Source organism: Monodon monoceros, unplaced genomic scaffold (assembly GCF_005190385.1).
Source record: "Monodon monoceros isolate NGI ecotype Baffin Bay Population unplaced genomic scaffold, NGI_Narwhal_1 Super_Scaffold_14, whole genome shotgun sequence".
Lineage (NCBI taxonomy): Eukaryota > Metazoa > Chordata > Mammalia > Artiodactyla > Monodontidae > Monodon > Monodon monoceros.
Window position 1 is genome coordinate 51,642,794 of NW_021703770.1, and position 17,369 is coordinate 51,660,162.

The 17,369-nt window shown below is 37.3% G+C and overlaps 1 protein-coding gene across 1 annotated transcript in view; it reads left to right on the top strand.

Moving 5' to 3' along the window:
• Positions 1-1,398: 1,398 nt before the first annotated feature.
• The window catches only part of SNX16 (sorting nexin 16), a 35,273-nt gene continuing 19,302 nt past the window's right edge, over positions 1,399-17,369 (top strand). The window contains exons 1-4 of the mRNA XM_029222463.1: positions 1,399-1,474; positions 3,208-3,682; positions 9,273-9,359; positions 16,847-16,995. Coding sequence (XP_029078296.1) covers positions 3,308-3,682; positions 9,273-9,359; positions 16,847-16,995 — 611 coding nt within the window. The 5' untranslated portion in view covers positions 1,399-1,474; positions 3,208-3,307. The remainder of the gene's footprint in view (positions 1,475-3,207; positions 3,683-9,272; positions 9,360-16,846; positions 16,996-17,369) is intronic.

The window sequence follows — 17,369 nt, forward strand, 5'->3', positions numbered from 1 at the left end:
AATATTCAGTTCATTTTCTAAAAGTAAAATCTAGACATTAATCTATACCAGATATTCTGGAAGATAAAAGTTACATATAGTATGTATATCCTGTATGCTCCTTTCAATAATTAGTGAAGGAAGTTCTTTTTGGACAATTCCAATGATTTTTCCTAGATCTTTTTTCTCCTCCTAACTGGGATATCTCTATGCCTTTACTTCTTGAAAGTTTAATATTCCTCAGCTTCCTTGATATTAGATTATCAGATTTCCCACATCAAAAGTATCTTTTGCTACCACCTGCAGTCCTGACCACAAGTGAGGAAAATATTGCAAAGCTCCTTTTTCTTTTCTTTCTATACCTTTATTAACTTACAGAAATCATGGATATAACTGCCACCTCACAGCCAAGACTCCCAAGTCTGTCCTGAAAACTACCTCATATTTTAGTCTACTGTTTCTACAGAATTCTCTTTTTATGTCTCATTCACACTGGAAGAGCAATATTATCAACCCAAAACCACTATTATGCCACAAGCCAGATTAGCTTCCTATGTGCATTTTGAAATTACGACTATCAATTTTTCCGAGTCTTCGTAATATTCCAAAGCCTTAGAAATCATGGAATGATTTTTATATCAAATTGCTCAATTCTAATGATAAACAGACCTGCAGACTGGTCTGAATTTCAGTATTTGACTATCAAAGAACGACTTTCCTGATAATCTTCAGCTCTTTAAATGTGCACGTCTAACAAGCCTAAGACCATATTATTTGAGATAAAATTGCTCTAGAGATAGTAAAAAACAAACAAAAAACCCACCACTAACACACTGAAGAATTTCAGGAGTTCTCTGCCAATGAGGAGTTCTGAATTATGTAGGACGAATAGGCTGTAGCGGAGCATTCTATCTTCTCACTCAGAATCAACCGTCATCCCTTAAAGAGCTGTTAACTCTGGAAACTATTCTGTAACCTAGTAGAAAAAGCCCAAACTGGTGATGACTACAAGTCCCATGAGGCAGAGCAGAAGCCCGGGCCAATGCTGGCCGCAGTGCCTCTCGGGAATTGTAGTCTTCTCATCACCTGTTGGGCAAACTAGGTACCGTAGTCTCCATTTCTCAAAAGTCAACTTATAAAAATAAAGCTGTGGAAAAGAAGGTAAAATTCTTACTACAAAACTAGTTTCAACCTAGGTGCCAAACACCCCTAGCCCCACAACTCCCGCCTGCGCCTCTGGGGGCCGGCGCCCTTTGGCGTGACGTCACTTCCTGGAGCGGCGGCCCCCGCCCAGCCCCGCCCTCCACCTCGCCGGGATCCTGCGCCCTGTGGCCGGGGCGGAGGCGGGCAGAGGCAGGGAGCAGCTGTTTTCTGGAAGGGGGGTCACGTGAGGCCTCTCGGTGTGGTGGGTGGAGACGGAAAGCTGCGGTTAAGGAGGGTCGGATTTAACCGTCCCAGGGAAGCGCGCCCGAGCTGGATCGCGGAGCGGACTAAGGTAGGGACCGGGCAGCGGGCGCTGTCCTGGGCGCTCGTGCAGTGACACCTGCGCCCCCGCGGTTGGCTGGCGGCGGGCCGGCTCCCCAGGAGGGTGGGCGTACGCGGCAGGAGCTCCAGGCCAACCTCAGGCCACCGCCAACTCCGCCCGGCGTCTGGGAGGCGCTGGCTGCGCACCGGGCGGCGGAGGCGGGACCGTCTTGGGGCCCCAAGGAGGTCCAGGAGCTGTGAGTCTTGCCATCCACGGAGCCGAAGACCCTTGGCCTGATCAGACACCGACCAGACACTCCTGGGGTCGAGCTAAGCCCGGGCTTCTGCACTTTGCTCTCGCCACCGACTTCTCTCGCCCACCGTGTTGCTCAGGCTCGGGACACTTCACCTGCCCTTGGTTTTCCAGAGTAGCACTGAGATGTTCGTCCTCAGAGCATGTCGATGCCAAGGCAAAAGTGGAGACACCCTTAATGAGCCCAGTACGTTTTTCTAACGTTTGGGTAGCGCTCACGCCTTTGCAAGGTCAATGGTTGTATTGGTCTGAGCGCCCCCCGCGCCAGCCCTGCGGCCTCAGGTATTCATTCGAATGGCTGGAGGCGGGACGACCTTACAGGCGGTGAGGAGGTTGAGATTTCAGACTTTTATTTACTTCTTTTTGGGGAGGCCATCTGGCGGAACCGAGGAGCGGTGAATCAGCAGCTCAAGTTTCCTGAATCTTTGATGATGGGGAAGGTAGCCCAGAGCCACGTGCCGGGTTAAAAATTTTATTTCAGCATCTGTCAGAGTCTGAGCGGCTTGTTTCCTACCTTTTTCACCAGTAGGGTTGCGTAGATGTAATTGGATAGGCAGACCTCTTGTTATGTGCCATTTCCCTGGTCTGTAGTTATCTCCATTTCTTAGTTTATTAGTTAACAACTTAGTGGTAAAGCTTTTTCCTTCGTATCATTACGAAATTATTCTGAGGCAAGATAAACTCGTCCTTTTGACAACAGAGCTTACCGAGTATGAGTTTTGAAGATTTGTTACGTACCTGCACTTTATGGCGTAGCAGAATTAGTGATGATCTAGAAACTGAAGAATATTTAAACTTTTATTCATTTAATCTTTTTGGACATAAGTTTAATGTTCTTTGGGGCTTATCTGATTAATGTAATTCGACTAAGTTTTTTTAAAAGTCCATTTGATCCTGTGTTTAATAAATCGTTGCTTTAAGAACTGTTATTATTTATCTTACAAGGTGTCTAAGCTTCTGGCTCACTGTCATTACTCAGGGTAATTGTTCAGTTTCACTAATTAAGTCAGAAGGAAATATGAATAATTCTTCTCCCTTTCTTTCCTTCCCTTTACCCTTCCCTCCCTATACTGTATTTAGTAGTGTCAGGATCGTAAGCAGAGAATAAAGTTTCTGGACGGTCTTTATCACTTTTCCTCTTTGCAACTCATATAGATGAGATCAGGTTACAATGGTCGTTATAGAAATCCATCACGAAGAAATAAAGTGGGTAAAAAAGGATCAAGGTCAAGAAAAAGGGTGCGAATACTTCTGCTCTCCTTACCTTAAAAACGGGAGTTCTTAGAGATGACATTTTGGGATTAAAGGAAGAGGTTTGGGGCATGTTTTCATTCCAAATAAAGTAATAGAGTGTCACGAAATTAAAAGAAATGGATATGAGCATTTTGGGTTTTTTTGGATAATGCTCCTGATGAAAGACTAATCTTTCTATATGTTCTTCTCATTTTTAGGTAGTGAATTCCTAAGAAGAAAATAATGGACTGCATATTACTTGTTCTCTAATTGTTTGAACTCAGAAGTGTGCAGGTTTGTTGCAAAAGCCAAAAGAAGATGGCAACTCCTTATGTCCCAGTTCCTATGCCAATAGGGAACTCTGCTTCCAGTTTTGCAACCAACAGAAACCAAAGAAGTTCTTCTTTTGGGAGTATCTCAACAAGCTCAAACTCGTCCAAAGGCCAGTTAGAAGACTCAAATATGGGTAATTTTAAACAGACAAGTGTACCTGATCAAATGGAAAGCACTTCATCTGTCTGTAGCAGTCCCCTCATTAGGACTAAATTTACAGGTGCAGATTCTTCCATTGAGTATTCTGCTAGACCAAGAGAAAGTGAAGAACAAAATCCTGAAACAGTGAATTTGGAAGATAGACCTTCTACACCTATTATCCTGGGTTATGAGGTGATGGAAGAAAGAGCTAAATTTACTGTGAGTATTGACTTCTGTGGTACATCAGTAGAAGATGAAAAATGGATTAACCTGTGTTCTAAACTTGTGTTAAGTGATGTTAGCCTATACTTGTAATTTCTTGAACATAAAATTCAAATGGTTTATACCCCTTAAGTTGTCATGCCGTAGTGAACTTTTGCTTTACTTGAACGAATTTTCACAAACCAGTTGTGAAACTAGCACACAAATCAAGAACAGACCATTACAACAGCCCAAAAGCCTCCCTGCATGCTCTCTGTCAGTCAATACCCACTCTCCTGTTAGCCTAGATTAATTTTGCCTGTGTTTGTACTTTATGTTAGTGGAATTATGGAGTATGTACTCTTGGGTATGGTCTCTTCAGCATTATGTTTGTAAGATTCATCCTTGATTTTGCATGTAGTTGTAGGCAGCTCATTTTTATTACTGATGCTATTCCTTTATGTGAATATTACTACAGTTTATCCATTCTACTGTTAAGGAGCGTTTAGATAATTTCCAGTTTGGGACTCTTACAAATACTACTGCTGTGAACCTTTTAGTACTTGTCACTCAGTAAACACATGAACTCGTTTCTTTTTGATAGCTCCCTAGGAGTAAAATTGCTGGATCATCTGCCCAGCTTTAGAAGATACTGATGAACAATGTACCAGAGTGGTTGTACTAAGTTATACTCCTTTAAGTAGTGTATGAGAGTTCCAGTTACTCCACATCTTCCCAACATGTGGTATTTTTCTGTCTTTTTCATTTTAGCTATTCTAGTGGGTAGAATGATACCATATTGTGGTTTTAATTTGCATTTAACACTTTTTTTTGGGCCATTTGGATATTCTCTTCTGAAGTGTCTGTTCAAGACCTTTGTTCATTTTTCTTTTGGAAAGCCTTTTCCACTTTGATTTGTAGTTTTCTATGCATTTTGGGCATAAGTCCTTTTTCAGAACGTGTATTGTGACTATCATCTCTCACTCTGTGGTTTGCCTTTGTTAATGGTGCATTTGATAATCAAGAGTTCTTAGTTTTAATATAGTCCAGTATATTAAATTTCTTTTATGCTTAGCACTTTTTAAAATCTGCCTCAGGCTTCCCTGGTGGCTCAGTGATTAGGAAAACGCCTGCCAATGCTGGGGACACAGGTTCGAGCCCTGGTCCAGGAAGATCCCACATGCCGCAGAACAACTAAACCCGTGCACCACAACTACTGGGCCTGCGCTCTAGAGCCCATGTGCCACAACTACTGAGCCTGTGAGCCACAACTACTGAAGCCCGTGCACCTAGAGCCCGTGCAAAAAGAGAAGCCACCGCAATGAGAAGCCCGCACACCGCAACGAAGAGTAGCCCCCACTCGCCACAACTAGGGAAAGCCCACACACAGCAGTGAAGACCCAACACAGCCAAAAATAAATAAATAAAATAAATAAATTTATAAAAAATAAATAAATAAAATCTGCCTCCTCTTAGGTTAAAAATATGTTGTCCTATGTTTTCTTCTAAAAGCTTTATTGTTGGACCTTTCACAGTTAGATCTGTAAACCATCTGGAATTGCTTTTTGTCCGTGGTGTGAGGTCAGGGTCAAGACACATTTTTTTTCTCCCTAAAGTCAAATTTTTATTAAAAAGACAACTCTTTCTCCTCTGCATTTACTCTGTTGCCTACGTCATAAGTCAGGTGACCATAAATGTATGGGTCTGATTCTGTGTTCCATTTTTCCCGGCTTTACCAATTCCACACTGTCTTGATTACTAAAGCCTGATGATAGTCTTGACATCTGGTAACTTAATTACTCTAGCTTTGCTGTTCCTCTTCAGGATTGTCTTGGCCCTTTGCATTGGGATTGTATTGAATCTATCTAGGGAGAACTGACATATTTACGGTACTAAGTCTTTGAATCTATGAACCTAAGCCATTTATTTAAGTCTTTAACATTCTTTTAATAATATTTTGTAGTTTTCAGGGCAGACGTCTTACATGTTTTGGTAAGATTTATTTCTGGAAATGGATGTCGTTTGAGGTTCTTGACGTAATGTTTTCTATTTGTTCTTTGCTAGTTTATATATTTTGGTCTCATGTTATTATATATTTATGCATCCAGTGACCTTGCTAAATTAAATTCATTTATAAACTTGTTCTTTCAAACTGTTAGTTTGTTTTTTCTCTTGGATTTTCTTGAAGTAATGATTTCCTATTTATTTCAACATTTCATGCTGTAAATTTATGATAGTATGGAAGGACCGCCAAAAAACAAGTACTGAAATAATTTATGAAGAGGCAGTCTTTAGAGTTCAAATATTGTAAGACTGATGATATGATGGGAAATCTGCATGGACCTGACTTTTTTGCGAGTGATTTTTTGGAAATTATAATAAATTGGTTGCTCATTTCCTTACATTGACCTACCTTCCATACGAAGGAAGGAGCATTCATTGAGGTGACGTGTGAAAAGTTCATAGGCAAATTGAAGGCAGTGATATATAAATTTAAACTCTTTCAAGACAATACAGAGGAAGAAATAAGTGACAAATACGAAATTAGTCATAGTCGTTTATTTGTTAATTTGACATTTTTGGAGTACCTGTTATGTGCCAGGCCCTCTTCCAGGTAATGTTGGGACAGCAACTCGACTGAGTGAATGAAAGATAGATAAGTATTCTTTTTTTTAATGCTAGTATGTCACATGGTGATAAGTGCTATAGAGAGGAATAAAAGAGGGGAAGGAAATAGTTTCTTGAAACTGGAGTTGCAATTTAAATAGCGTTGTCAGTCATGGCCTCACAGAAAAGATGTTAGTACTTAGATGTTAGCATGGGAATATCTGGGGGGAAAGCTTTCCAGACAGGTTGCATAACTGCCAAGACCCTTGTGGCTGACAGGAGAATAAGCGATGGGAAGAGATGTATGAACTGAGGTAACAAGTAAAGGCAGGCGAGTGTGACACCCAGATCAAGTAAAGTACCTAGCCTTTATAAGGCCTTTAGATTTTACTCTGCATGAGATGGGAATCTTGAAAATGTTTTAAAAGGAAAAGTCAGATGATCTGACTTAATTTTTTTAAAGGCTTGCATGAGCCTTTAAAATTGGCTGCTGAATTGAGATTAGATTTTTGTGGGGGAAGATTAGAGGCAGGAGGCAGTTAGGTTCCTGCAGTAATCCATGGGAGACATGATGGTGGCGTGGACCAGGTGGTGGAAGAGGTCCTAAGAAGTGATCAGATTCTGGATATATTTTGAAGGTAGAGCCTTGGGACGTGGTAGATGGAGAAATCAAAGGTGATGCCGAAGTTTTTGGCCTAAACAATGTGAAAAATAGAGTTGCCATTTAACTAGATGGCAAATTTTGAGGGGAAGATCAGGATTTGTTTTGGGAAGTGGTAGGTTTGAGATGTTTGTTAGACATCAAAATGGAGATGTCAGGTATGTGTATGTGCATGTGAGAGTGTACACACTTATATGTATTTTATATCTCTCTATATATTCGATATTGTGTTTAGGGTAGAAGTCTAAGCTGGAGTTACAAGCTTTTTGTAGGTTTGTAAAATAATTTTACCTTGGTATATTTCTTTAAATTGATCTCTTAACTGAAGAAAGTATTAGGACAAACCGGCAAGATCTTATATAGAGAGTGTCAAGCTTTTGAAAAGTGTTTAAAAGCAAAAAGTGACTAGGAGGGGTGGTGAGTCAGATCGGAAAAGAGTCATGAGGTGGACTTCTTTGGTAATGTTTTGTTTCTTGCTCTTGGTACTAGTTACATGGTGTGTTTACTCTGTGAAAATTCATTAAGTTATATACTTAAGATGTTTGCACTTTTCTGTACGTATCTTATGATTAGTGTATGCATCTACATTTGTTGTTGTTTACTTAAAACGGGGAGTACATAACAAGATAGACAGTACAAAGTAGTGTATACTAAGTTTCAAATAAGGAGTAGAGACAATAACTGCTATTAGAACATAGAGGAGGCAATGATCAGTACTGTCCATAAAGTTTTCATTGAAAGCACTACTTAAACAAGTAGAAAAGTAGGAGAGCTTTCTAGAAAAGATAAAATGACAACCTCTTTGTTTTTCCTAGAGAAACAGGAGTGTTTAGGGACCACTGTAAAGAGTGGCTTAGTTAGAAAAGGGCTCGTTTTTTAAAACAGGAAAATAAAGTTGGTATGTATTATGTATAGATAAACCTAATTATCATATGAAGTTGACTTGTATCATGCATCAGTTATTCATAGTCAAAAGTTCTGAAGTCAATTTAAATTAGTAACTCCTAAAAAGAATGTTTTCTTTGTATCCCCTTCGTGACTATTTTATGTCAGGGCTCTCTGGAGACTTTACAGGGTATCCAAATAATTTTCTTCCTCACCTTTAAATGTAATAAATTACTTATGTTTTACTTCAAAACAAAGGGATTCATCCTTACCCTTGCTGACTCCCTTCAAAGCTGAAAAAGAAGTCTGTAAGGGAGAAAAATCAAATGGTAAGGATGATGTACAGTCCCTAAAATAATGAATTGTCTCTAGATCATCCAATAGGATTATGATATGAGTCATATTTGTAATTTAAAATTTCCTAGTAGCCATGTTAAGAAAAAGTAAAAAGAAACTGGTGAAATTATATTTAGTAATGTATTTTGTTTAACCTAATATACTTAAAATATAATTTCAACATGTAACCAGTATATAATCATTTGAATGACATATTTTTACATCTTTTTTCATACTAAGTCTTTGAAATCTGTTCTGTATTACACTCACAGTACATGTCAATTTGGACTAGTCACATTTTGAGTGTCCTATAGCCACATGTGGTTAGAGTGGAGCTCTAGAGCTACAATTGAAAGTTATTGCACAGCAGACTTTAAGAAAAAAAGTTACTCTTTTTAAGAGAGTTTCACTCATTCGATAGATAGTTACTGAGTACTTTTCATATATCATGTATATAGTTTAGCTCAAAACACTGTACCGAAAACTACCAGGAGATGTTTCTCTGAGATTCTGTTATAAATAGTACTTCCAAAATTATACTTATGAAAAATAGGATCTAGCTTTTTCTTATATGCTTTTTAAAATATTGACTTGCTTCAACCAAGTTTTTCTATTCAATAACCTAGATAATTGTACATAATTATATAAATGTAAACTTTAATATGGGTATTTTTTACCTTGTATTTCAGCCTTGAAGATTAAAACATCATCTAATTTATTCAAAAACTTTGCTTGGCAGTTACTGAATTTAAAAATTAAGTTGACTGTATAAGACAAGATTTTTCAAAGTTTTTTCAAGCATGATTGAGTCTTTTATTAATTTTAGAATATATTAGCATGAAATATATTTTGAAGGCTGATAAGTTTATTTATTATTAGTATTCAGCAAAAAAGCATTTTGCCTCAAATATGTCAGTCATGTTTCTTAAGAAAAAATCTTGCTTTTGGTACCTACATTAGATTATTTGAACATTTGATGGTCTTTATTTCTGATATTTTTTATATATTGTTATGATCTGGATTGTCAAATAAAAGTTTTTAAATTATTTGGTTTGAATTTTTAAATATTTTTACATAAATATATTTTAAAACTCTCTGTTTCTCACTCTCCCTGCATAGGTATATAAAATACTAGTAAAGAAGAGTCCAGAAGAAAGCTGGGTAGTTTTTAGAAGATACACTGACTTCTCTAGGCTTAATGATAAAGTAAGTACTTTAATAAATCTAAAACTGACTTTTCAGTTTTCAATTATTATCTATTCCTGGAGTTCTGTTATATTTGTGTTTTTTCTTCCTTGCTAATTATTTGAGCGAAGTCAAGTCTTTGCTATTTCCAAACAAAATTGACTTTCATTTAACTTTAATAGTTCGAAGTCCCATCCCTACGCATAACTTCCTTTTATTGGAAACAAAAAATTATTTTTAATATTAAAAATGTGAAAACCTTAAAATTGGCAACAGAGATATAAGTGATTATATAATCTTGTGAGTTTGAAAAGATATATATGTATAATAAGACCCCCTAAATCATATGACTACAAAAGAATGAACAAGAAAGAAAAATTTAGCACATTGTGTTAGTTTTCTATTGCTGTATAACAAATTATCACAAACTGGCTTAAAACTTACCTGTTCATTATCTAGAGATTTGGAGTGCTCAGCTGGGTTTGCTGCTTAAGATCAAACAAGGTCAAAATCAAGCTGTTGGCTTGACTGGCCTCTTACCTGGAGGGTCTGGAAAAGAATCAGCTTCCAGTGTCATTCTGGTTGTTGGCAGAGTTTGGTTTCTTGTGGTTGTGAGACCAAGGTCCCTGTTTCCTTGCTAGTTGTCAGCCAGAAGTTGTTCTTGGCTCATAAAGACTGTTCTTCAGCCGTTGCACATGGCCCTTCCATCTTCAAAGTCAGGAAGAGACGGTCAAGACCTTCTTGTGCTTTGAATATCTCTGACTTTCTCTTCAGTCACCAGCCAGGAAGAAACCTTTACCCTTATAGAACTCATGTGATAAGATTAGGCTCACCTAGATAATTTTCCTATCTTAAGGTCAACTGAATAGTAACCCTAATTGCATCTACAGAATCTTTTCCTGTGTAAAAACAAAACACAGAGGCAACACCAAGGGCAAAGGTCATAGGGCCATCTAGAATTCTGCCCACTGCACGTGTGAAATAGACAAAGACGATAATAATAAACCTCAGTATATTAAGTACCCTTAAAAATAAGACAAAAAAAAAATAGAAAATTCAGCAAATGATATGAATGGGGTAATCCACAGAAGAAATATAAATGACCAATAAATTACTGTCACAAGTACTCCAAGAAAAGAAAATTAAACAATTTTTCACCTGTCAAGTTGACAGGCTTTAAATGGTATTATCCATTGTTGGAAACATGAGTCTTCCTAGAGGACACTGTAAAGCTGAGCATAATTTTGACACAATCACATTTCTGGGATTTATCCTATATAATAAATTATGGATATGAGCAAGATTTAGCCCTAAGGATACTTATCATGATGCTTTATGTATTGTTGTTTTCTTTGTTCATGTTTTATTTTGTTTTTAATAGTTAAAAAATTAGAACCAACCTAAATTTCCAACACTAGGGAATTCATTGAGTTAATTGCAGTAAGAGTTCAGTAGAAAAACAGCAGCTGAGGCGTTCACAGAGCTGGAGAGAAATCAGGTGGGGCAGGTGGGGGTAATTGGTATTTAAGAAACCAAGAGAAAGAGCATTTTTCCAAAAGAAGCAAGTGATTTATGATACTTCTGAGAGGCCAAGTAAGCTGAACTTGGACCACAAATTATTCCCTAATTTTGACATATGTTTAGTAGAGGAAACTTTACTGGTCCTATTCTTTCCCATCTGCCACCTCCCCCCACCTTCTTCCTGGACACTCAAAACTTCTCAAGTTGGTATATTCTTAAAATGTTTGGTGGTGGGAAACTCCATTTATGTGACTTTGCAACTGCCCAGATGCCAAAATTTTCTACCATTTCTGAAAACCTCAGTTTGAATGAAAAGATAAAATATAAAATGCTAAACTATTTTAGCCTTATTTAAGGTATTGTTAAGATGACTTTTTGCAACATGTCAAAATACTTAAAAGTATTATTTCTAATATATTTCTACCATTATATGTAAATTTTATTTTCTGTTTGAGTTCTTCTTATATTCATGATTTTAAAACCTGTAATTCTTTACTTCTGTTTATTTTTTTTAATGATTAAACAAACAAGAAGACCAAAGTAATTCATGAGGTTACCAGATACTAAAGTGGAATTCTTAGCTTTCTTATGAAATTGTTATAATTTTTGTTCATACAGTTTCTAATAGTTTCAATTTTGAGCTATTTCATCCTTTATGACTTCTTATTTTTCTTTTCAGGACTCAACTATTATTTAGTGTTTACGTCCCTTGGTCTCTCTAGATTCATCTTTATTGCCAAAATATTTATCTTAGGCAAGCTGAGATTTAGATAGCTCTTAAGCTTTTGAAGAAAGATGTTAGTAGAAGTTTAATTTAAATCTAGTAAATATCTCCTTGATACTCTGAGTTGGGCACTTAAAATTGATAAGTGTCTGTGTCAGTCTTCTAGGTACCAGAAAGAGCTCCACCCATCACCTGATTTTACTGGCAAGAATCAAAAATGTGTGTCAAGCACCAGCAGCCACACAGTTTAAATGGTAGTTATTATTTCTGTAATTGTTAAAAATAAAGTAAAATCTTAGGATCTTTCATTTTATAAAACCAATCATGAAGTATTTGTGAAATGAGTAGTTTGAGTTCAGCACTGTGCTAGGAATTTGGTATTATATAGAAACTATATAGATCTGATTCTAATGTTGAAGAGTTTATGTTTTCCATTTATCTATACTAGGAGGAAAAAAATAGTCAATTGACAATATGAAAATTATTTAACATAGTTAAAATAACACTGTTTAGAAAGAAAATTTTCTATAGAAAATTTTTTTTATTCCTCTTTTTTTAATCTCCTGGGTTATAATCTGGCTTCAGCTTCTCTAGGCGTTTTTAAGAGCCTCTTCTGGGAAAGTCAGAGGGCAAAGTCATGAGCAAGATCTGGAACACATAGAGCTTTTCAGAGTTGAGGCATCTGGCAGGGTTGTAGGGCAGGCTGGTGATGAATGATTTGCAGAAATATGGCCACGAGAGTAGGGGTTTCTCTATATTCTACTTAAAAGCTCGCTATTTTCTACTTCCAGGTTGCAGAGTCGGTCAAAGCTGAGTATTTCTGTGAGCTAAAATGATTATTCTCAGTTGGTTCCACACAGCAGAGCATAGGGAGGGAGCAGAACCATTCATTATCAGCTCACTGTCAAGACAAGCCAAGCTCATATGAAAACCTGGGCTAAGCTCAGCCAAGTATTTGATCCTCTCATTAAAAAGGAATTCAGTGGTAATCCTCAACATGTTTGTCTCTTGGGTCATACTGTCCTGAACTGTCCTGAACTGATTGACATCAGGCAGTTCATAAGTAGTGTCCTAAGTTCGCCTTTTACGGTCTTTCTCGGGATTTTTTTTCACTTTTTTCCTTTGTTGGATTTTATTTCCTTTATCTCATGTCTTCTTTCTTGAATTACTCTTTCCTTTTAGTAGAACTAATCCCCTAGTAGCTTCTTGAGGAAGATTACATGGGAAGTGATGTCTTTCCGACCCCACATGTCTAAAAATATTCTCATGCAGTTTTCATACTTGATTGAAATGTGGGCTAGGTATAGAATTATAGATTGGAAATTTTTTTTTCAGAATTTTGAAGACATTAAGCTATTTTCATCTCGCTTTTAGTGTTGAGTATTACCCTTGAGAAGCCCAAAGCTATTCTTGCTCCTGATCATTTGTATGTCACCTGTTTTTTTCTTCTTTGGAAGTCTGTTGAATCTTCTCTGTGTAATTAATCTGAAATTTCACAGTGACTTTTTGTAAAGTTATTTTCTTCTATTATCTTGTACACTCTGTGGGCAACCCATGTGGTTCAGATCAGAAAAATGCTTTTGAACTGCTTTATTAATGAATTCCTGCCTTCTGTGTTGTCAGTTCCCTCTTTCTGTAACCTTTCTGTAACCTTCTGTAACCTCTTGTAAAACAGGCATTTGAGCTGGTTCCAGATCTTTTCCTCCCCTTTCTTTACTACCTTTTTCTTTTTTGCTATTTCAAAGGAGATTTCCTTATTTCTTTCTAAAACCACCTTTTTGTTCTCTGAATGTCCCTGTTTTTGGTCATTTTATTCTTATTTCTTGAATGTAGTATCTTAATCCATTGAGTGTATTAGAGATTGTTTTTATTTGTATTTTTATTATTTTATGGTTTTTTTCTCCTTGTGTTGTCTGTGTTCTCTGAGTTACTTTTTTTCTGTTTGTCTTTGTCTTCCATGTTAAGTAATAGTGTGTAGTAATTCTTTCTGGTTGTCTAGTCGTGATTAAAAGTTGGGTACTAAAAGCTGATTGGAGTCTCTTACTCCATGGGTGAGGCTTATGTTGACTTTAAGACTCACTGTGTAATGGGGAAGGTGGGCTGTGTTGGAGAACTTCTGATGTCAGGATCTTAAGGTCTTTCCTGTTGGATCAGACTCTCCAGAGAAGTGTTTTCCAATCTCCTGCCTTGTGCTGCCAGTTTGTGAGCAATTTGAGGTCTCTGTAAGTATAAACCTGGTATAAATTTTTCTGCACTTTGGGTTTTCTTCACTCTTCTGAGTCAATTGCTACTCTCCTCTCTACTTTTTGGTTTCCAGTATGTTGTTTTACGTTTTTTTTTTTTCTCTTCACTGTAGTTTTAGCAGAGCTGCAGAAAGAGAGAATTAGATGAGTGTACTCAGTTCTCCAACTTAATCCAAAAATTATGTGCATTACTTTTTTAAAGGCTTTTTATGGAAACATCAAATGCCTATTATGATGTCATTCACAGGAAATCTATTAATGTTTAATTTAATGAAATATAAAAACTAGCCTTGGGCTTCCCTGGTGGCACAGTGGTTGAGAGTCCACCTGCCAATGCAGGGGACATGGGTTCATGCCCCGGTCTGGGAAGATCCCACATGCCATGGAGTGGCTGGGCCCGTGAGCCATGGCCGCTGAGCCTGCGCGTCCGGAGCCTGTGCTCTGCAACTGGAGAGGCCACAACAGTGAGAGGCCCGCGTACCGCAAAAAAAACAAAAAACAAACAAAAAAAAAACACTAGCCTTTACTAAAGTTATTTCAAGCTAATGTATAGTTCCCAAATTGTCCTTTGTTCAAAATAAAGTTATTGAGTAAGCACTCATAATATAAAGACTTTGTGAGGGCTCAATTGTGGAACAACTCACTCTTTTCTGAGGATTATTTTTTTAGGGGAAAAAAACCATATGCATGTGGACATATGTGACATTTAAATTTTAAAGCTTGAAATTAATAAAAAGACTATTTTTATTTTCTCCTTATGGCTTTTATTAATTGCATTGCATACACAGTAAATGACCAGACTCCAAGGCCAAAATTATCTGTTTACATCTTGAAATCAAATCAGGGTTTCAGGATAGAAATATAGACAGAATTTATGTTTTATATTTTTATTTCACATTTTACCCTGTGAATTTTCTCTTTTGCTAGTCTTTTTTCTTACATTGTGATATTTTGTCTTACATTTAAGTATAGAAATTTGAACAGTACATGATCTCATTCATTTATTGAACATAGATTGTTGGCTGCTTGTAATGTAGCAGGCATTTTGCTAAACATTGGGGGTGCAACTATGAATAAGACAGTCATTGCAATGTAAAATGATTCTAAGTCTTAGCTGTACTTTGGACTTCCCTGGAAAACTTTTTAAAATTACAATGCCCAGGGCTTCCCTGGTGGCACAGTGGTTGGGAGTCCGCCTGCCGATGCAGTGGACACGGGTTCGTGTCCCGGTCCAGGAGGATCCCACATGCCGCGGAGCGGCTGGGCCCGTGAGCCATGGCCGCTGAGCCTGCGCGTCTGGAGCCTGTGCTCTGCAACAGGAGAGGCCACAACAGTGAGAGGCCCGTGTACCGGAAAAAAAAAAAAAAAATTACAATGCCCAGGCCATATCCCAACTAATTAAATGCAAATATATCAGAGACAGGACACAGTCATTAATACAAGATCCTCATTAATTATTCTCAGAAAAGAGGGAGCTGTTCTACAATAGAGCCCTCACAATAGAGACCTCACAAAGTGTCTGTATTATGAGTTCTTACTCAGAGTTCCTTGGGTGATTCCAATGTGCAACCAAGGTTTAGAAGACTGGTCTGGTAGAAGAGTCCAAAATTAAATAAACGTTACTTAATTTACATCGTGATAAATGTCATTTAAAAAACAAATTAATGATTTGAGAATGTGTGGCAGATTGTCTTTTCTAAAAATGTATGCAGCAATATTCTCAGTCCCATATGCTCTTCCAGAATCTTGCCGCTGACTGTCAAGAAGTAGAATCTGTTTCCTCTCCCCCTTGAACGTGGGTGAGCTTGTGACTGATCTAACCAATAGAGGACAGTGGAACTGATGCTGTGGGACGATGAGGCTAGATCATAAGAAGCATACGGCTTCATCCTGGCTTTCTCTCTTGGGATGCTCCCCTTTGAAACCCAGACTTTATGCTGTGAGAAAGTCCAAGATACATGGAGAGGCCATGTTAAGCTTGTGACTGACAGCCCCAGCTAATGTCTCAGCCAACAAGCAGCATGATCCAGTATAAATATGTGGGAACGAACTTCAGTGGCTTCCAGCTCCCAACTTCAAGTTTCCAGCTGAGGTTCTAATTCATTGTGACAAAACAACCCATCCTCACCATTCCCTGTACGAATTACCAGCCCACAGAGTCCATGGCCTAATAAATGGTTATTTTACACCACTGAGTTTTGAGGTAACTTGTTATCCGGTTATAGTCACTTGATCAGAGTGTATAAAGGGAAATCTAACCTAGCTTAAAAGGTGGAAAAGTCTTTCCTAAGAAAGTAAAATTTAAGCCAAATATGCAAAATTGATCATAAGCCAAAATGTGAAAGCTAAGACTATAAACATCTTAGGAAAAAACGTGGAAGAAAATTTTTGTAACCTTGGAGTGAGCAACGATTTCTTAGATAGTATCTAAAAAAGCATAAACCATAAAAGAAAAGTGGATGAATTAGGTAACATTAAAATTTTGAAAATGTGCTCTGTTAAGACGGTTAACATGAAAAATCAAGCCGCAGTCTGGGAGAATATATTTGTCATACATATATCTGACAGAGGCCTTCTATCTAGAATATATAAAGAACTCTGACAAAAGACAAGTAACCCAGTTTTTTTAAAGCAGAGGGTTCAGAAGATTTAAATAGATAATTCGCCAAAGAAGATATGCAGATCCAAGCACATGAGAAGATACTTAACACCATTTGTCAAGAGAGGAATGTAAATTAAAGCCACAATGAAATACTACTACATACCCACTGGAATGGCTGACATTAAAAAGACAGGCAGTGCCACGTGTTAGCAGGGACAGGGAGCAACTGTAACTCCTATGCATACACAACTGGTAGAAATCCAGAAATAAAACAACCAAGGCATAAAAAGCATAGCTGAATTTAATTCTTTTATTGTAAGCTTGTTATGTGAATAGTTTCACATAGTCAACAGGATAGATTTTGTAGAATTCATATAATTGAGTTGAACATTGTATCTTCTTTTTTCTTCTTTTTCAGTTAAAAGAGATGTTTCCAGGCTTTCGATTAGCACTTCCACCAAAACGCTGGTTTAAAGATAATTACAATGCGGACTTTTTAGAAGATAGACAATTAGGATTACAAGCGTTTCTTCAAAATTTAGTAGCTCACAAGGACATTGCTAACTGGTATGTAACAAATTGAATAACAGGTTATAAATGCATTCCAATAATTGGTTTAAATTAAAGAATAAATCTAGGACCATATATATTCAAGCACAGAAATATAAGGTAGGCGTGTTTATCTCTAATAAAGCACTAACTGTAATTTTCTTGCCTTTTTTCAGCAGGGACATTATTTGGTGTTTGATTTATAGTAACACCTCCAAAAAGTCAGCAAAGTTGAAAAGTCAGTGTGCCATATATTCAAACCACCCAGCTATAAACTTGATTTTAGAATTTTAGTAATATTTTAAACAGAGTGGCTCACATACTGGTAGATTTTTAGTTAAATAACACCATATAATTTTGATGATAATATTTATATGTCTCCAAAGTAATGC